The following is a 22,036-nucleotide window of genomic DNA, read 5'->3' as shown; positions in this document are numbered from 1 at the left end:
CTAGTATTCGCATACTTCGTCAGATGTTTGCTTCGGAGATAATCTATTCCTAAACGATGGGGAACAGATAACTTGCTTTGTGCTTGCTGTGTCATTGTGCATTCTATGCTATTTAGAGACACCAAACAAAAGACGTTTGTACGACATAAATTGTGTTTTGATCATGGTTAACTGGTGTATTTCTAAAGACTGCAATTATTCACGCGACATTAACATTTTAAGTCAGCTGTAGTTTTTGTTGATATGATAACAATATTGTGTTTAGTGTCTGAAAACCAGTTACAACATGCAGCATGTGGAAGTTGTGAAGTATATTAATCACGACTAAAACAGTTGGTTGTCTAACGCTGCACACAGCAGTTTTCCAGCGTTATGACTGCGGTCTGTAAATAATCGAGTCACAATCCAGTGATCAGGAGAATGAGCATCAATCTACGCAAATGAGATATGATGACCTGTGTCAACCAAGTCGGCGAACCTGACCACCTGATCCCGGTAGCCGCGCCTTACGACAAGCATGGGTTACATAAAACCAGTTCTAACCCGGATCTTGATATACACAGAGTACAGGTGCAACACATCACAAACTGTCGATCCTAGATGACTCATATCAAAGCAATAGTTATAACTTCGAAACAAACTATAATGAAATCATGTTGTATTGTAATGGCAAAATAGGGGCGAACGTTCAAATAGAGTGTTCATCAAGGCATATTAATATTAGTTCAACCAATGAGTGAGTCAGTATGGTTTTACGCCGCTTTTAGCAATGTTCCAGCTTATCAAGGCGGAGGACTGCAGAAATTGTTAAATTTGTTTATTGTTTGACTTCTTTAAACGGCGTCATTATGTCAAGACATCGTATACATGAAAATTACATGCCATACACCAATCATCCTTCAAAGGCGACTACATTCTACGGTTGTAAGGAAGTGTAGATGGTGATGCACTCTCAAAACATTCAATAATATCATATGAACATTTATTGACTCCGATAAATCTCCTAAATGTTCTTAATCGTAAATAAAACAAATGGAGTTCCCCAACATTTTAAGAGTATATAAGCCTTGTGGAATCAAGATTTAAGAAGTAAATTAAATATACCGATATGAAAAGTCATACGCAACTATAAACCTACTGTAAATGAATCTATTCCGTTTGACCCAATTCATTGTCATTTGAATATTTTTTTGTGTTTCTGTTGATGTCTCAGATACATGTATGTAATCGATGGTTTTGTAATGTAACGGCATTAAAATAAGCCTTTGCCTTGTTTGCCAATCCTGCTCATTATTTACACGAATAAAGTTTGCTTAAGCCATAACCAACTAAGAATCGGAATTAATCCAGAGAACAATAGTCATGTAGGTGACATGACATGGAAGCCAGCACAGATAATACCTGCCAGGCGCATGGGAGTCTATATTTTTTATGTCATTTTGTCATTTTCATGTCATTGTGTTTAATCATCCCTAGTCAAGTTCCACTACTGTTATCTCACCATTGATGCCCCCATAAGGTCTATCAGTCCATTGCCATTAACCTTTAACTACTGGCTTCCCATGTATGTCATCACTTTTGTTGCTTCACATGTACTTCGATTCAATCTGGTTCTTTATTAATCTTAACATTTACAACTTAAGTGAGTGAGTGAGTGGGTTTAGTTTTACGTCGCACTTAGCAATATTCCAGCTATATGGCGACGGTCTGTAAATAATCGAGTCTGGACCAGACAATCCAGTGATCAACAACATGAGCATCGATCTGCGCAATTGGGAACCGATGACATGTGTCAACCAAGTCAGCTAGTCTGACCACCCGATCCCGTTAGTCGCCTCTTACGACAAGCATAGTCGCCTTTTATGGCAAGCATGGGTTGCTGAAGGCCTATTCTACCCCGGGACCTTCACGGGTCACAACTTAAAGGTTACAGAAAAAATAATGCAGTATAAACTGATACAAATGGGCGGGTTTTCACACTTTTGGTGGTAAATGTGCACATAAATATGGAGAATGCACATAATTATTTTTAATGTAAATTCTGTATACTACATGCAGTAAACAAATATTATCCAAGATTATATAACTGTTTAACATTACTTAAACCAAACAACTGGATTAATGTAAAGACAGACAGCTTTTTACAGTGATATAGTGTAAGATATTTCTGACATATATATAGGTCAAACCCAAATAAAGTAAAACTTATCTTCAAACTTATTCAGGTTATAACTGATACCCTCCTTTCATGCATAGCATAGACTGTGAAAAAGAACCAACGTAGGCATCAAATGCTGATAACATAGTTTCAGGATCAAAATATAGAGACTTAATTTTATTTACCAGAGCAACCAGAGCTTTTTTCCCTGGTCATTTTATGTCTTTTCAGCTATAGCAATGTATTATTATAATTAAAAATAATCCCCCCAAATACGCAAAGTTATCAACAATTTCAATATTACTTCCATTATGGCCCGATTCTGTCGTGTAATGGTTAGAGCGTTGAGCGGGTTCGATCCCCGTTGGCGTCATACCAAAAGACGTTAAATTAGCGTAGTCGACATTAATAGGTACAACAAGGACTTGTCGTCTCGGAGTCAAAATAATGTGTCTTAGTGGGATGGCCATGTTTAACTGCGTCATGGTATCTCAGTATCTCATTGTAAAGCAGCTTAAGTCTAGTACTAGTTCAAGCAGCCGCATATACACTTGAATGCACGTCGTCATATGAGCTTTTATTTTAACTTTTGATCCATTGCGGAAAACAACGATCTTAGATTTCATAGTGTTAACTTCCATCCCCACGTTGTAGAATAATAGAGTCCAACAAACGTTGACGCACGTCAGTAGTTTCGTTAACAAAGCTACACCGTGCTGCTTGTGTTCATATGGTGGGCAGTCATCTTGAACAAAATGCATTTAGTTGCAAAATCATTAATGCATAAAGAAAACAGGATAGTGATAGCACTTCGCCTTGCAATACGCCGACTATTAAAATCATTCACTGACACACAAGACCTAACATTTAAATAAATACAAAGAATAACAGTCAACTACTTGTCCCTTATCCATATCTGTCATAGCCTACACCAAAGCTTAAGGCTGTCCACAGAGTCAAAGGCTCTAATAAAACTAAAGCTCTTTTGACTAAAATGTGTTGTGAAAATACAACATGAATTGGGGCATATGTGTGTGTGTGTGTGTGTGTGTGTGTGTGTGTGTGTGTGTGTGTGTGTTACATTTATTCAGTAGTCAATATCGATGACGTCAAATCCCCCAGTTCATGTTGCGTTACAATTTGCATAGGAGCGTTGTTAACATGAAGAGGAATGCTTGTTCACCAATCCCAATTTGCTTTCATGAATAAAAGTATGTAGCGTCAACTGTGTATAGATCCGATGGGAAACCAAACTAGGCGTCGGTTATTACATAATTCTCTGATGTCCAAGACAATTACATTATTCTCTGATGACCAAGACAAAAGTCTTAGATTAGATCTGTAGAACTGTGAACAACTCACACGGTTGAAACTGCGATAGTCAGTTGGGTCTCTGATATCACCTTTTCTCTAAATACAGGCACAATTATTGAAGATGACAAAGGTGAAGGGAGAAAACTGCTGATACAACAAAACGAAACCCTGATGCAGCATAGTCATGAAACTGTATAGGCAGGAAATTCTATCAAATATTCATTAAAAAATATAGTGTGGTACGTGCGATTTTGCACACAGTCACTGAATCAGTGAGAGCTGTACATGAATTGCGAAGTAAGTGCATCGTTGCTTATGAAATCATTCTTGAGTTGAGTTCAGCTGTTGAAATCGCCCATCAGAATAACTGTGACAATGTTCATTTAATCTGAGGTTTGATTATCGACTAAAAAGCTCTCGCAAAATTGTTCAAAATCAGAATTTGCTGTAGGTTGTAAACTGAGATGGGAGACAAACCAGTGCACAAAATATATCATTACCGGTGGATCCTATAGGTTTATCAAAGTTTAGCCATATTTTTATGAGGTTATTACATGAGAGTTTTCATTTCGCCAATCGTATCAGCGCTCCACTACCATATCACAAGAACAACTTCAGATCACGTTCGGATATTTTCTTACGGTGTTGACATTCTCTATACGGTCGAACAATGACAAAGTATCCGTGTCATTAGATAACCGGTCTGTGTTTTCATCGTTTAAATTTTGCCTTAACTCCATGATTCTGCCTGGAAGAGCAGCCAAACCATCGTCTCCTTGATTAGAAATAATTCTTGAGCCATTTCATGATGGACAGCACCTCGAGCAAACGACGCAAAAACCGTTGTTCTAAAATATAATAGGCTCCGTCTATTAAAGTTTCGAGGGTTTCCGTGTATTCACTCCGTACCAGTTATAGTATCCGGGGAATACGGTGTGGAGTTTCGGTCCTAGGGCTCATATGGCTGATTTGCAGTTTCGGCTCCAGGGCTGATATGGCTGATATGGCTGATAAGCATTTCCGGCCCATGGGCTGATATGACTGAAATGATTGTAGGCCCAGTGGCTGATATGGCTGGTATGTATTTTCGGCCTTAGGGCAGATTGGGCTGGTATGCAGTTTTGCCCTTAGGGCTGATATGACATATGATTTTCCGCCCTTGTCATAATGTGACGCATGCAGTGCACGGAGTTCGAAACAACTTTCGATTAGCTGTTTTTGAGTTGACTATGTGCACGTTTATTTTACGGACTTTCACTATTTCATTTTATACATTGAATTGTTTGCACACTCCACGTAAACATAGTTAATCATCTTTTACAGCAGGTGTAAGCTTGTCATAATATGCTTCACTGGATGTTGAAAACAACCAGTCCAAAGGCAGACACCATTTTATTTACATGTCATTTTAAAATAAAATAAAATGATATTTTGTGCATTTTACATCGGGGTACGATATGTACTTTGTAGGATTTTATCGGGTAAAAAGGTCAGATGTATGCCTTTTTGTTGCAGTGATTCAGTCAGTGTCGATCTTTAAACTAAACTATGAACAGAAGAGCGTTTTTCTTTTTTCACTTTGAAGGAAGCTAAACAATGCACAATGATTACTCAAATATACTGTGATTCAGTTAAGAGGTAAGTGGACAAATCTTCAAAAACTCTTCTTTCACAATATATTGCAATATGTATCGCAATACGGAAGAGTATGTGCATTATATCTAAATAAAACACGAAATTAGGGCAATACACATCCCTATGGTAAAACTGAACATGTGATTGTGTGCCTGACGTTGGACTGTGTATCATACATGGGTCCGCCATATTTCTTTGTAACGGCTCACTGGGCTCAGGGCTGCTGGATTTCTTCGCTTTTGTTGTCTCCTTTTCTCGTGGATGCCTCACGCCTGTTTCGTCGTTCATAACGTATACAACAACTACGCAAAATAATGTCCAGTTTCTGTATAGGAGAGCATAGATCTATACAGATACTTATCAGTCAAAACTGTCGAGAACGTTCACCCATACCAAGGGAAAGCATCCCAAAACTCATACAGCCTTCCTGATGTTTTAAATTCACCTGTCGAAGGAGTAAGAATATACCCGAAACGTCCTTATCCTCAAAATATAGACGTTATATGTCCGTCGATAAATACATGCCACATAAAACATTTTCATTCGTGTTTTAAACAAAAACAGCATTTCGCCACGGGACCGACAGATAAGGAACAAGAACTATGTTTCTCGTTCCCACATTGAAATGCCCCACTTAGGAAAGCCGAATGTAATATTGACTAAACACTTACCTAGACATCTTACCAAGTGTAGTCGTCCTTCCCTGAAGAGTGACTGTTCACTGGTATGAATTCTTTGTCACCCGACAAACTGTGTTGTGTAATGTCAAAAACAACCTACATATATATCCGTGTAGCTAGCGACGTGTGACGTGCGCCCGCCCGAGTTTTAGGCCTTTAAGTTTCTTCACCCTTCAAAGGTTCCAGCTGCTCGGAGTGTTAGAGGGAAATGCGTGCATGTAAACCCTCATTCTCTGAAAGTGGATTTTGTTTAAGAGTCGGGGCGGTTATCGTTGTTTGAAATGTGAAAAAAACCCACGAAAGATGAGGAAACATAGAGTGCTTGAATTAAAGTTCCAAAGTAAATCTGTCAAGTATAAATTGAACTGCGATTGTTTGGAATCTCAAGAGGACATACGGTCTGCTGGACACAGAAATGGGGACATCAGATAGTTCTGCTATTATGAGAATAAGGAAACAATTTGCTAAGCAGACAATCTCCAGCTGGCTTGACGGTGGTCAATGAGCTGGAAGGTTATGACACCACCTCTGATTCCAAAAAGAAACGCATATTTCAGACGGGTCGAACCAAAGCTCTCAAGAAGAGTCGTCAAAAACGTGGTTCAGTCCTATATCTCCTTATATTTTCAGGTCAGGTCAGTTTTCAACATGTACAAGCCTGTGAGTGATGAGGACACCAGCGAGCGTTCTGTTCAGTTACATGAGGGACACGCTTGTGAGTGATGAGGACACTAGCGATCGTATTGTTCAGTTACATGTACACGCTTGTGGGTGATGAGGACATCAGTTCTGTGCAGTTACTGCAAAGTCGCGAAGGTATTGGAGGGCTGTCTGCTAAACCGACGACGTTGAGTCAAGTAGAGTCGGTACAGATGTCATCCTCACGGTTGTAGACAGTGTTTCAGCGAACACCTGCCTGTGGTAAATAGGGCAGAAACGCTGCATCGAACTATCAGTAGACTGCTTGCAATTGTTAAGTATTTGATAACAATTAATCGATGACAGAAACGAAAAACTATTAAATGATCGACAGTATATGTGCCTATCGATAGTTAAGTAAAGATTTTTGTCATAAGTACAAGAAATACCACATTCGTTCAATACAGAGTTATCTGTCCTTGTCACCCGTTAACTGTTTGCTTAAGCTTCAAGTTTCTTGTCACTTATTAAAAGTGACTGAAACTACTTCAACTTTTTAATACATATGAACTATGCATTCATTTAGTAAAGTACTTCAAATGATGCAATTCAAGGACAGAAAAACTAATGCAATAGTATTAGAGTAGTTGGTCAAAATACGCTATCGCTATCACAATAGTATGTTGCAATAGACTATCACTATCGCAATAATTGTTTCCCCTTGAACAGTCACCCCTAGTGCTAAAGTTCAGATTTACAGAGTTTGTTCGTGTCTGCCCAGATGCAGTTGGCACTTGCCATTGTGAAAACGATGCCATTTGAATCAAATGCTTCGTTCATGTTGCTGTGGATAGTAAGAGGCGACTAACGGGATCGGGTGGTCAGGCTCGCTGACTTGGTTGACACATGCCATCGGTTCCCAATTGCGCAGATCGATGCTCATCTTGTTGATCACTGGATTGTCTGGTCCAGACTCGATTATTTTCAGGCCGCCGCCATATAGCTGGAATATTGCTGAGTGCGGCGTAAAACTAAACTCACTCACTCACTCACTGCTGTGGATAGTATGGAAAAGTTTCTGGTAATGCATCCTTTAGGACCAGCACAGTCAGAGTTGTTTCAGAAATAGGTGTGGAGGTGTGGACACAGACGTAAAACACGACAGACTTCAGCAAAGACCAGTAGCACTCCAGCATATACCGGTACGTCTATGAAAAGAAGAATTTAGAAAACACCTGTGCCCAGAACTTCTGAGTACAGCTGAATCCCGTCACCTGTATATCAAAATATATCTTATGCAAAACATAATATGTCTGCATATTGGTATAGTGTTGAATCGGAAAATGCAGAAAAGCTGCAGAATGGTTTTGTAGAAGAAGTATTTTCGCCTCCACATCTATAACACTGGATCCAGAACAAAGTCTTCAAGGGTACCGGATGACAGATGACGGGTAGGTGTAGGGTGTGTGTGTGTGTGCTGGGGGTGGGGTTTAGGGGGGATGTTCGCACCATCCTTCTATTCTATGTCTGGTTAGGACATTAGTTTTGGTATATTTAGGTATAGGCCTTAGGTATATTTCACATCAAATCCGGCCTTCCCTTTCGCACATAATCCCACATAACCAAATAGTGCTACCTTAAGTATATACCCCATAAAAATAAGCCAATCCCCCACCCACCCCCAAAAAACAACTAAAAAACCAAAAAAAACCCCAAAAACCACGCACCAACTGAAACATTCAGTAGCTCATCAGCCATCACATGAAATTTCAAAATTCATACAAATGTGTACCCACAACCCTAAAGCCATTCGTCATATTCAACTGGAACTTAGTCTCGTGTTACACGTTTGGCAAGCGTTTGTCTCCTTGCATACGCACGTTGTACGTGCGACGGAAGTCAAATGCTTTGCACACCCGCGTGACAACAACTCACACGTGATGCGCACCCGTGCCAAATGCTCGTACGGAGAATGCACATTTAGGCAGTAGTGTTGATCCTTCACCAGATATACTGGTTTGGGGTTAATTAACTGCAGTTGTTGTTTGGCGCGTGATGCATGGTAGATTATTCATCAGGTATGTGGCTTGAAGGCAATTAACTGATTTGATTGTATGGCGTGTGATGCATCATTGATTATTCATCGGCTATGAGGTTTAGAGGTCAAAGACTGTAAAAAATAATGATACTCATTTCTATATCAACAATATCACATATCTTAATATCATTTTGTTCTGTCCTATATAAATATCTAGAGAATCATTGACTGGCATTCAGGTACTCATATAGACATTTTGCTGAACAGTAACGAGTGCCAACGAAAAGCCAGACCTTGCCGAAAAACCTGTACTGCAAAAAGGCCTTTAGGTCAACAGACATTTCATTGTTCACAGAAAAACAATATTCAACAAGCCAAATGTTAAACAGCTACAAGCAACAACTCCCCCCCCCACCCCCACCCCCACAAAAAACAACAAAAAACCCAACAAAAACAAAAAACAAAAACAAAAAACAAAAAACAAAAAAAAACAACTACCAAGGAATATCAGACACTTGTGAAGAAAATAGACAGTAAGTCAGCCATTTCCGACCACACCCAAGCCCATCTAAACCGTAACACTCTTCGTAACAGCATCGGAAGCATTCTTGAGGCCAACCGGTTAGACTACTGGAAAAGGAAACTCACTGAGACAATCAGCATCTGACGACACAACCCGGCAATCAACGGAGATAAAGGTTATTACAGTCTATCAGTCTATAACAGTCTGATCAAGGTAAAACAAGAATACTCCCCCTCCCCCCGCCTCACACACACACACCACCACCACCACTACCACCTACCATTTGCCTTCATAGTCATCATCTGTCATCGCAAAACAAAAAAAAATGGGGAAAAGAGACTAAACATCCTTAATGCCATCACACTGCACATCAGCCGCTTGAAAGTAAACGTAGCATATATTTCAAAAATATCAATAAGGAGCGTTGCTCTTCACAACGTTTGTTATAGAGGTTATTCATTTAAGGACAACACCCATGACATGCATTCGACGGACCGGTGTTGGACGATCAGGACACTTCCGGGGTCAAATCCCTCTGGAGTTATTTCGGCTAAGGATGAAATCCACCCAGCGTGATTTCATCTTAGAATAAAAGGACTCCTGTTAGGATCACACTAATACCCATTCACAGGATGAATCCACTCCACAAGATAATTCATTCTCTCAAGCTTCTTACATAATGTATCGCAACGTACAGTTCTACTCAAAATGTACATATGGTTCTATTTACAGTTATGCCGTCTCCTCTACTGGGTGTCAAAACCGGTGGCCTAAACATTTCTGCATAACATTTAGGGTTCTTCGGGGAGGAATTCGTGGAGTAACGAGTAAGAAAAGGATAGTAGTAGTTCATCGTCCTATGTCTCTTTCTAACTCGTTCACGTTTCCAAGCCTGGATTAATTTTTTGACAAAAACACTAGTTCTACGCCAGCTGGTTCTAAACACACATTTGGATTTTTATCCGAGGATTCAAAGAGATGTTGCCACAAGCTAGATCATATCAGGGACAGACAAACAGCAATACAGCGGTACATCACAACAAAGGTAGGTTGCTGATCGCCCAGCTGTTAGCCAAAGACAGATACAGCAATGTTATAACAACTCTGGAGATTCTATCATAACATTGTAGTTTGTCGGAGTGAGTGAGTGAGTGAGTGAGTTTTACGACACACTCAACAATAGTAATTTTCAGCTATATGGTGGTGACCTGTAAAAATCTAGTCTGGACCAGACAATCCAGTGATCAACAGCATGAGCATCGATCTGCACAAGTGAGAACCGATGACAAGTGTCAACCTGAGGAGGTGTTGGTGTTTGATCCTAAGGAGGACTGACCATATCTTTAATGATATTCAGATCCAGAGATTGGGGTGAGTTGGTCCGAGGTTAATTCCACTCTTGAGTGCATAGTTGTAGGATTAGATCATTCTTTAATGATTTTATTATAGAACAGGACTTCACGAGTGAAATCTACGTAACGTGACGTAATCCTGACACACTAGTCGTCTGCGTGTGACAAGACATGATTATTCGACTGATGCATCTATTGTAATTGCCATACACAGAGAATTCTCTACTTGAGTCGAACCGTATGCAGCCCGCAGCAACAGCTTTGCAACTGCCAATTCATCATCCATTCATAATATAATTATATGGTCACTACCGCCAGGCATGCATAGTGTAGTGAAGACATCTGATATTTAGAACACAAGTGGGATAGGAGTCAAGGTTTCATCTTGGCCTCTTTCAGTCTGGGCGATCGTTGTTGTTCTGTTCTTTAGTTTGGGGACCATTCCAATATCATACAGAGGTAACAGGATTAGCAGTGCACTCAACCAGGCAGTTGGTTGTTTTAACCTGTCTGACAACTAATATGGGAGAATACCGATCTTCATGGGTCCACGAGAACTTGAAAGCTCACGTTACTAAAGATTGTCAGTTTGGAGATGGGGATACAATGGTGTTGGCTGACATCGCCTCTCCTTCGAGAACACAACCTACCATTGCTGAGGCAATCTGAATGTAAGTTCGCTGCCGAGACGATATCGTTCGAGACACGTTTTACTTTTCATGCAACTGTCGGGACGGTCGGGACACCACGTACAACATCCGGGCGCGGTAGGCGAGCGATCTGAAGCCCTTGGCACAGCTGCAGCAAGCTTGACTTGTCGGGATCGATCCCACCTGTGACAGGGTATAAAAAGCCTCAGCGTCAGCAGTTTTGTGTAGTGACTGTTTCAGTGTTGTCACAGCTCCTTGTGGGCGCCTTAAATAACCCGCGAAGGGTGGCCACATGAATACGTGCAATCACTCAGTTGCGGGTATAGCAAAGTGCAGTTAACTTGGACAAAGTACATAGTGTGACTATGTGTCACAGTCCACCTAGTTATGAATGGGTACCTCGATGGGAAAGCCATAATATTTGATGCGCCTAGAGTTGCAAGACTGCAAGAGTTGCATGATCCTCGGGGAGCTGAGAACGGAAAATTCGCTGTGCCGTTGAGATTGACCCCCTGTGATCGAGGTCAGAAACATATACTGGGTATTGGTGCTATACACATATTAGTATTATTGTGTGTATGTATGTGAAGTTCAAACATATAAACGATCCTTCAGCACAGTGTTGATAAGTGACTTTCAAGGCCCGTTCTCCTGATATCCAATCCCCCATCCACCCACCCCTCCCGAATGTATCTTTAAACAGGACTCGAACAAGCTCGGATGGTCCAAACTTTGTTTTCTGTTTTTCTATCATGCTGTGTCTTCAATGCACCGACTCTCCCTGTCATGCTTGAACGCAAATTGAGATCACACCGACATCGACAGTTTGTTCAATATATTTTATCAACCCAGTTCATGGCGTCTCGCTCTGTTTCCACGTATGAGCCTTGTCACTGAATTAGTCTCTGGATGAAGCATTAACCTCACGAATCACTCTGTCGTGTTATATTCAATGACATAACATTTACAAAACTTTTCACGATTCCCCATTTCCGCCAGTTCGTATAAAGGTCTTCACCCGAAGATCCTTGTTAGAATTGCTCTTTCGCAACCGACGCTTGTCGTAAAAGAGCCACTAACGCATCGGGTTGTCAGACTCGCTGTCTCGGTTAACACATGTCGAATCCTAAATGCATAGGTCTATGCTAAAGGTGTTGATCACTTGATTGTCTGGTCCAGACTCGATTATTCACAGACCGCCGCCGCCGCCGCCATATAGTTAGAATATTGCTGAGTGCGGCCTTAAACAATGGGTAAACAAACTATCTGCCGAGGTGATCCTTGTTATATCCTTGTGGAGGACTTTGAATGATGGAGTTAAGAAAGGACCAGGTGTTGTACTGTTTTTTTCGTGTGGGTTATCCGTATGGTACCTCACAGCTCAAACCGTCTGAACCGGTACTAGCAAACTCAGGGGCGTATACAGAGAAAGGAGGGTGCACAGTTAATTTTCAGGAGTGTCAATGGCCATTTACAGTAACTAAACTTTCCGGACAAAATGGGCTGGGGGAGAGCACCCCTGTATACACACACATACTCACGCACGCACCCGCGCGGACACAGACACACACGCACGCATGCACACACACACACACACACACACACACACACACACACAACGGCGTTAAACCAACAAACTAACCAATACCCGGTGGCGTTCATGCACGTATGTGCCGAACATTACACGCAGCTCTGTTTAAACGCATCGGTCTTAAACTCGCCATTAAGCCTAATTTCATCTCGTAAGTGTGGAGGTGTCCTGACAAAAATATAACATTTAACATGAGCAAACGTCAATCTAAAATGTCGTCTCATGCAAGAGTCCAAAAGAGACCTTAAACATCATACCAGACCAAGAGCTGATACCATTCGAGAGTACATCATGTCAATTGTGTTCATGGAGGTGCCGTAGTTTCTGATAAAATGAAACTGGATGACATAAAACACTGTTCCACAAGTATACAATCTGAAAAAAATACTTTTAATTTATTTACTCTGCCAACTCAATTAGACCACTACTTAACGTTCGTACTAGAATCTTGTGACACTATTTATGGAGGACTTAAAGCTTAACAGGTTCTTTTGCACGCACATATGTGTGACAGCTATGAACTATATCAGCATAGCACTATTTGAATTTGGTGGAGAACTTGACAAACTAATGAAGATTAGCAGTCGAGCAGTGTCGTGTCTACCTATGATATGATATTGTATGATATAAAATATGGTATGGTATGATGTATGCTGTGCTATGCTATATGCGTATTTATAGTGGATATGATTTCATGGGAAAAAACAAATACCATACCTTGTACTATGTATTTGTTGTAGAATTGTGAAATTTCTCTTCTCCTTGTCTCCTTGTGTCCAAGCTTTTACGCGGTCCGGTTTAACTTCTCCCATTGTCGTTTAAATATCTTCCTCCAGTGTCCAAGATGTCCCATATTCAGCATGTCTTGGAAAGAGTTCCTGGGTTTCACATCTCTCCCAACAGTCGCTTCATCAGTAATTCAGCATGGCCATGGAACGTGTTAACAAGTCAGACATACCATGGATCCATTGAACACGGAGCTTCACTTACCGAACACGTGTTCCCTGCTCCCAAATCCAGAAAAGAACACAGCACCACCTCCTCCGATCGTAGACACGCCCCAGTAGGTCCACCGTAATAAACAATCTGACCTCACCTGAATATTTAACAGGCACACGATCCTCTTGGGATAATCATCAGGCTAAATAGATGCAGGTTACGAAAGTATATCTACGGCATGTATAGCTTTAGTTTGTTGAGGCGCATGTCACCAGGTACTGTCGCGCAATGTAATGCCATTGCCTTCTGTTTTATGTTGACATTAGATGTATGGCAGTGTTTAGGTCGTGGGCTTAATAATGGAGTATTTCGGTTCCTGATAACAATCCGTAAATTGCTGTTAGCTGCAATTATTTGTGTATTTGTACTGCACTATCCTATTAACGCGAGCACATAATCGATATCTCTATTCTGCCAATGAAAACAGTTTCCAGTCAGCTGGTTGCTCAAGGGAGACAACTTTGGTGATGAATTAAAGCATGGTCAGACAGACAGACAAGCCACGAGCCCATTATACACCCATTTGCATATGGCATTGAGAGTTAGTGCACATACTGCTGTAGAGGAATATTTCTAAAGCTCTGAAGTAAATAATCCAGAAAACACTGACATCGTTTATGGTACAGTCTCTACTTGCTTTCATAATGCTGATAAAATTGGCATTTGGATCGAACTCAGTCAAATATTTCTTTATATATCTTAAACTTACATTAACAAAATACGTTCACACTTAAGGCGCATCTGAAATTCATCTTCAATAACATTTTTGTCATTCAAATTTTAAAAAAATATCTCTCATTGTAATTTATTTCATTGTATCTTCCAGTTTCAACTGCATGATTAAAATTACAACATCTAAATTTCGAAAATGCAGATCTATGATTCAAGGAATATCACATTTTAAATATCTTTCCACATTTGAAAATGTCTTAAACTGGGAGTAATCCAAACATTTCTATTTTATGTAAATCAGCAATTACAGACGGTGTAGTGTGCTGGCTAGGTGCCTGACTCTGAGGGTGCGGGTTCGAATGCTGGATGGGACTCAACCAGAAAAGTACTAGGATTTGTACAATTATATTCTTTTATATTGACTAAGCCGCATGTATAAAAGAACGTAAACGTCGCGATCCTGGGGTAGGAACGGTGCCAGCACAGATGTTAAAGTGATCGCTCGTTACACCGATCGATGGTCCAGTGACGACAGAAGATCTTTTTTCGGGTCGATTCTGTCTATGGGTACACAGTGTCCTGCCCGTTTCTGGTGTCCCCCGCTGTGATATTGCTAAAAGTGGCATAAATCCATTTTCACTCATTCACTCAACCCTGTTGTAACACTCAGTGAACCACGTAACATTGTGTGGCTGATTCTGTCGTCCCCTGCTGGCAAGCACTGGTTTCTTGGGACCACTTACAACTGGCTTTATCCCCAGCCTCCCGTTTTAAACTAATCATCAGCACCATCCCGAAGCATTGTCCTCCATTTGCCACCGTAAAGATTGCTCTCAGTAACATCACCTTAATTTGTGTTAACGATGTAGTCTGAAATTAATGAGATTGCTTTCCTGAGTCACGGTATTCTTCACTTAAAGAGATGATGGTTGTCTCGCTTGGACGCGTATTTAAACATCTTCGTATGTGGGCAGGATAGCACGTCGATTTGTGTCACGCAGTACAGGTTATCGTGACATGCCAACAAGATGGTCTCCGAAGGAAGACATCGCTTTCTCTCGATGGAAAACAGAAGTAGTGAGTGGTAACAAGAGACGATAAAGTGGTAACACGAGACGATAAAGTGAGAACTCGAGACGATATGTAGAGAGTGACAAATGACGAGAAAACAAGAGCATGAGACGAGGAATCGATAACCAGCGAAGAGTGAGTGATAAGATGAGACAAACAAGCAAGAGCTAGAAACGAGAAAGCGATAATGCAAGAAGAGAAAGTGATAACACGAGACGAGAGAACGATGTAAAGTCCTCTTTATCGTATCGTACACGTGCTATCGCCTGTTTTCTGACTTGTGAAATCTTAGTAAGATTACCCTTCATGGCCACCATACCGCGGTTTACTCTACAGACAACTGATGGCGCGACCAGCTAAACTCATCCAGGCCTGCTGCATTCGCGTAAGTGATTAAGTGAAAGGTGTCACCAAGCGTGTCCCAACAGGGATAATCTACAACAACATGGCATTTGTATACAGTCTCACTGGTCCCAATAAACAACTTGACTGTATTATGGCAATCTTGATTCTCCTCATACAAAACCTCGGTCTGACTGCTATATGTGATGACAATCAGGGCAATGTCCGGCCACAGGCATAGGTGCTCATACGTTGTTAGCCCGAAAACACTTTTTGACAAAGGCAGTTTTCTTGACAAAAACAACGCAAGCAGAACATTTTCAATCTAGTTGAATACCTGCAGGGCTCAAGTAGTTCTCACAACAGGCAGAAAGTAAGATGGATTCAGCTGTTATTGCGGAAGAGGTAGTCAACATATCTGACACAAAACAGTTCGTGGAAGTTCATGCTAGTCTGATGGTATTGTGATGGGATATCAAACGTTTACCAGCTTCTTGCTCACTGTAGACACATGCTCATTTTACACTTTAAAACCTTAGTGTTGGGGATTCTTGAGCACTCTTTCATGGTTATGGAACCATGTCGACCTGACTGCATATGTCTTCCTGACCATATTAAACCTAAACGTCTAAAATCAACGAGTAGCTGCCAAGCTTCAGGCATCATCAATGAATTAAGGCAGACACTTCGTCACTTTACGCAAACATGTTCAAAGTGTCACTTTGCCACATATGAGCTTGACTTATTTTCCCTTAATCATTCCCAACTTCGTTTTCGGACATAATCTGTATCATTTAAAAATCATCATTTTCTATTTAAAGGGGCACTGATGCGGAGCGAATAATGCTTCTCGCCAACGGTCTAATTACGAAAGCAGACCGCAAATTGGTCAGCGCCCACTCCTTCGACCGTGACGGACAAAGGAACTGGGCTCCTGTCCATATTAGCAAAATTTCTTCACTCAAACAGTCAGGAGGCCGGATGCCCATCACATGCCATTTGTTTAAAAATATTCATGGTATTCCTTGTCTGATCGTAACCATATATCCCAGCAGTGTAGTTCTTTTCGGATGCTTGGATGGTATACTTACTGATCCAATTTGATCCTATTTCTGTGTTTTTAACCTCGATATTTAATCATGTTACATGAAAATATGATGTCTACAGGCACGTAGCAAGCCATTTGTTTCAGTACGGAAGATTGCAAAGCTTTATATTTAGGTAGTTTTGAGTGTTGGTTCAGCTGTGATAGCAAATAGCATACGTAAATTTTGGTAGCTATGGTAGCTACAATGGTTTATTATTTATGATAATAAAACACACAGTTGGTTTATTTGAATTCGTAAACAAAAAAACGATGACCTTGGCTTTGGTAGAGAAATCTGAAAATTGTCTTACGTAAAAAACACCTTATTTCACTTATTTACCAAAGTACACAGCAAATGCCTGTGTGTATTCCTTATGTAACGAAATTCCGTCGGTATCCTCAAAACAGTTTCGGCCCATAAGTGTTTTCAGGCTGCATGCGACACAGAGATTACATCTTCCTTGCTGTAACTCGCGTTTGATGGTGTAAACCTACACGTGTTATTTGTCATCATTCTCTGGATGGTCAATTCATGAATTTATAGCAGGTATAATTAGTAGCAACACCACTCGGTTACTCAACAAAGGTTCCCATTTGGCATTTCTCCTGTCTGGAGTAAATACTCAACATTATAAATTAAGGTCTGTAATGGCAAATGTATTGTATGTTATGTAATATGTGCATGTAAGTGATGCAAGAGGGTCTATCGGCTGAGTTACAAAAACAAACATCGATCAAAGGATTAACCGATAACACACTGATTGATTAATTACTTTTATCTTCTAGCGGATTTGTCAAAAGGCAGTGTGCGTAGATGACTACACCCTGTCGTAAAGTGTGAGTGCAAAAACAACATCCTCCCTTCAAAGAATTAACCACCCTTGCGTTGATTGATTGATTGCTCAATATTGGTCAATTAAATTACTTAGAATAGTGGACATCATACAATTAGTTGCCAGGTGTGCTATCTTGGGAGACCAATGAGAGGTTTATCTAGTTTTCACCAACGAAAGACGTGAAACGATGTGTTACTTTTTCGCAAATGAGACAGTTGTAAGACACGCGACACAGAGCAGGATGATTTACCAGCTGCAGATGAATGGAATACGATTTCTTTAACGTGGATATTGATGGATACATTCCTGAACAAGGTAGTAGCCTGACACTGTTGCTATAAAATTAGTCTGTTTTACATTCATTATTTGCATTTTGTTTTAATTTATTTGTTGTAGCATTCAGCAGAATCTGTATGACAGAAAACACACACTAGATCGCGTATGTGTGTGAAATAGGATCAACATTGGCAATCTATACAATGTATAAATGTTGCTGTTATGTTAGAAATTTACTATGAGTATAAGCAAATCGTGTGTTCTTTTAATAATTTTTAGAATCATACAAATATGACAATAAACTAATTAGGGTTATGAGACAAAATATAGAGACGTACATTGGCTTCGTTATTTTTCCGTCCTAATAGTTTTTTACCATTTCTACCACTGGCAGATGATTAACCTTCAAAGTGTTTCATTTGTTTTCATAATACATTTGTAATGAAGTAGAAGTACAAATGACTTCACCTCAGTTGATCTGTCTATAATCATACTATCAATTGCGCTTACGGGACTGCGCAGCAGAGGTCACGAACCAGTCACGAATTCTGGGATATCATCCGGGTACTCACGGGAAAAAAACAATAACAAAAGTTTACACCAGTCCACGGAAATTGCTCCGCATCAGTGCCCCTTTAAAGACATCAAAGAATATTGGCCCTGGTGAAAGGAAATCTCCCTTTTTGTGACAACTTTGTGCTAACAAATACAGGAGTAAAACTCACATTTGGTGCTAGAGAATATGTACATAGGGAATCTGAACATGAAGTCTGTCCGTTATAGAAAATGTCCAAGCGTTTTAATATTAAAATATTGTTTTTATTGTAACTACTGACCTAATAGATCAAGGAACAGTATATATGCCGAATCATTACATCACAACAGAAAATGAATTTTATTCTGCTATCTATAAACACTAGTGCTTTTAGTGTTACACGTGTCAGTCAAATAGTTCTTCATAACCTTTTATTATAAAGCTTAGGTTTGTACTGTGTAATTTTTAGAGATGTGGGGACAATGCGCTTAGTTAACGAGTAGGAGAATCCCAGGACTTCCATAATCATTAAATCTTCACTTTTACTTAGGGCTGTGGGTTAGCTCGCCTCCTGGATAAAGCGTTTGCTTGACAGGCCGAAGTCTCGGGTTCGATTCCCCTTATGGATATGATTATGTGCTGGATAAAACCAGGGAGAATATATACATGGAGACTTTCACATATAGTATTCCCAGAACTTATTGAGAATCATGTTGCGTCATGTAACTCATTACGTTTATTAACTTCTGGCGTTTTACTTACATAAACATGTTAAAACATCATCCTTTTACAGTCTCAGTCTTGTTTTAGTACTTTGTTAGACCTCCTCGCTCAGCAATGCATGCCTGAATACGCCTAGGCACACTACCCATCAAAGTTTGTAGGTAATCGTGTGACAGGGTATCCCAATATTAAACCACCTCGGCCTTCATATCTTCAATATTTCTCAGTCCCTTTTGGTTTATTCTGTCCTTCATGACTCCCCACACATTCTCAATTGGGTTTAGGTCTGGGCTGTAACTGGGCCAGTCTAAAACTTCAACATTTTCGCCCGACAACCACTGTTTTGTGTAGCGCGCAGTGTGTTTTGGGTCATTATCATGCTGGAAAATCCAATCATCTTCATACAATGTTTGTGCTGTCGGAAGAAGGTGACCATTTAGAATGTCAACGTATCTTTCTTTTGTCAAGTTTCCCGTGAAAACACACAATGGCGTCACTCCGCGAGCCGATATGCCACCCCACATGTGAAACTTCGAGCTATGTTTGGGTCGCTGGTAGATAGGTTTGACAGTATCTTTGGTCCAAATTTTCACACAATTAGGGAAAAGCCAAACAGAACTTTCATCCGAAAAGAAAACATTATCCCAATCTTGATTTTCATGAGCCCGACACCAGTTTAAACGTTTTTCCTTTTGTGCATCTTTCATCAACGGCGAGGGAATTCCACGTTTTTTCACCCAATTAAGTCTCTGTAATTCCTGCCTAACTGTTTCATTGCATACCTGAGGACTTCCTCTGCTAATCATTTCATTTCTGATGTTCTCAACACTTTTCAATTTGCCCCTACTCACAATCTGCCCAAGTCTTCGGCGATCCACAACACTGAATTTCCTAGGCCGACCTGCCCCTGCTTTGTGCTCTATCCCGGTTCCTGTTTGAATATTCTTCATAGTTCTGTATACTGTAGACAGAGGAATACCATGTCTACAAGCTAACACTTTAGCACCAGCCTCACCCCTTTCAAAATCATCTAGAATGAGCTTTCTTTTCTCTCTTGCTGTAAATTCTGCCATGTCAACACAGGAAGCCGTCTGCCCAGACAAGGGAGATAACTCTTGACGTAATGAGCTGCCTTCTAAGCCTTCAAGAGTTGTCTCCCTTATTTAGTATGCTTAATGCATAGTGAAAGCCCTTTTTCCAATCTTAGCATCATTAGAAAAAAAACAAAGATTTTCTCAATAATTTCTGGGAACACTGTACATCTTCAGATTTGTGAGGGGAATATACCATCAGGTGAAAGTTGTTTGCAAGTAATAGTGGTGGTTTTATGATTTTTGATAAATTGTTATGGTGTGTGATGTCTTTGAAAAATGACATATCGCCGATCTGAACTGATCCACTATTGGTGCTTGTGCTGCTTATAGTTCTATAACTTCTTTCTTTCTTTTTGATCTTATTATTTGACAAAACTGGAAAGGTGTTTACAGCGCTTTGTGATAGTTTTAAACCTTCTGGGTTTTTTAGGGGTGTGTGACAGTGTCAGTTAACATTTTGTTAATGTTCATGCCATTCCCCACATGCAATAAGATATCTGAATTAATTACTGCACAAAAATGTCTCAAAGTAAAGTTTTTAAAAACGACGTAATGTTAACACATGTGTTCTTTAACGTTTTGGGGGGATTGGCCGTGGTGTATCATTTATTCTTTCATTCATTCATATGTGTACTTTTTCATTCTTTTTCTTTATTTCTTTCATTCATTCACATGTAATTCTTGCTCTTCGTTCTTATTATAATTCATTAATTCATTGTTAAATGCCGACTGATACAACAGACTGTTAAGTTTATACAGAGGAAGTTGCGCTGAGAACGAGCCAAGTCACTGAGTGCGTTGGAGCCTGCCGAAGCACGCTAATCGGTACAAATGGTAAAGAAAGCAAGCAAGTGACCTATCCATGTTGTAGATTATCCCTGATAATCCAAGTCTGTGCCATTTAGTTCATTGCCGAACATTTAACAGTAACAGTTGCAGGTAAGGATCGAAGTTCAAATCTGCGTTATAATCTGATAATTCCCAATACTACATAGATCTAGATATATTTGCAACCCAGGTTATCTTGGTTGCAAATATATCTGTCTTGTATTGGGAGTTGTTTGGATGATCTATTTCTCCCAGTTATGTGTAGTTATACAATTACCTAGCTTACACTGAAACAGTGCAATCAAAGGCAAAATAGTGGCGTAAAATATAACAGCACCTAACCAGAATGGATCAGTGCTCGTCTCGGTTATAACAGTTCTCGAAGTTTGAGTGACACTTTCATCGCCAGTGGGTCCCGCCAAAGAACTTTACTCACCGGAGGACTCGTGTGTTGATTCGAAAGGTAAATGTGATCAGCTGTATGAATGTGACTACGACTACTGACGTTCAGTGTTGTGTTTAAGAGGAAACGACATAAATTTTCCACGGTACACCATTCGTTTTGGGCGGTTACTGTTGCCGATGCGTTTACTCCGGTTTTCGCGTGGTTTTACTATGCGTGCCATTGAATGAGTGATAGTGACGTTGGAACCCGCAAACCATAAATAGCATAAATGTCAACTGACTGACCACGCCATCAACAAAACTTGCATGGGTAGTAACAGAAACAACGGCGCACAACACCAAAGCTGCTTAGTCCAAACCGGTTTTAATAACCGGAACATAGTGTGGAAAACTGTTTCTACGTATTTTGGACGAGATCAAAGAACCAACCAAGTCCACGTGTAATAGTCTACTAGTCTAGTAATTGTTGTGTTGGTAAGGGACCGTTCATAATTTATCACAAGAGGGGGCGATGAGGATTTTTATATTTTTTCTGTACAAATATGGGGGCTATATTGTATATTTCCTGCATATTCGCACAATTCTTTC

General features: G+C 40.2%; 1 protein-coding gene across 2 annotated transcripts in view; it reads right to left on the bottom strand.

The window, feature by feature from the left end:
- LOC137273874 (acid-sensing ion channel 4-B-like) overlaps nucleotides 1-13,887 on the bottom strand; it is a 35,595-nt gene extending 21,708 nt beyond the window's left edge. The window contains exon 1 of one of the 2 annotated variants that reach the window (XM_067806771.1): nucleotides 13,298-13,887. In XM_067806771.1, the coding sequence (XP_067662872.1) occupies nucleotides 13,298-13,392 (95 nt within the window). In that variant the 5' untranslated portion in view covers nucleotides 13,393-13,887. Of the gene's footprint in view, nucleotides 1-5,778; nucleotides 5,946-13,297 lie in introns of those variants that run through there. The other variant, XM_067806772.1, reaches the window with a different exon arrangement.
- Between the last annotated feature and the right edge of the window lie 8,149 nt (nucleotides 13,888-22,036).

Source organism: Haliotis asinina, chromosome 2 (assembly GCF_037392515.1).
Source record: "Haliotis asinina isolate JCU_RB_2024 chromosome 2, JCU_Hal_asi_v2, whole genome shotgun sequence".
NCBI classification, from domain to species: Eukaryota; Metazoa; Mollusca; class Gastropoda; order Lepetellida; family Haliotidae; genus Haliotis; species Haliotis asinina.
The sequence above is the reverse complement of the archived record's forward strand: the minus strand, read 5'-3'. Positions and strand labels throughout refer to the sequence as shown.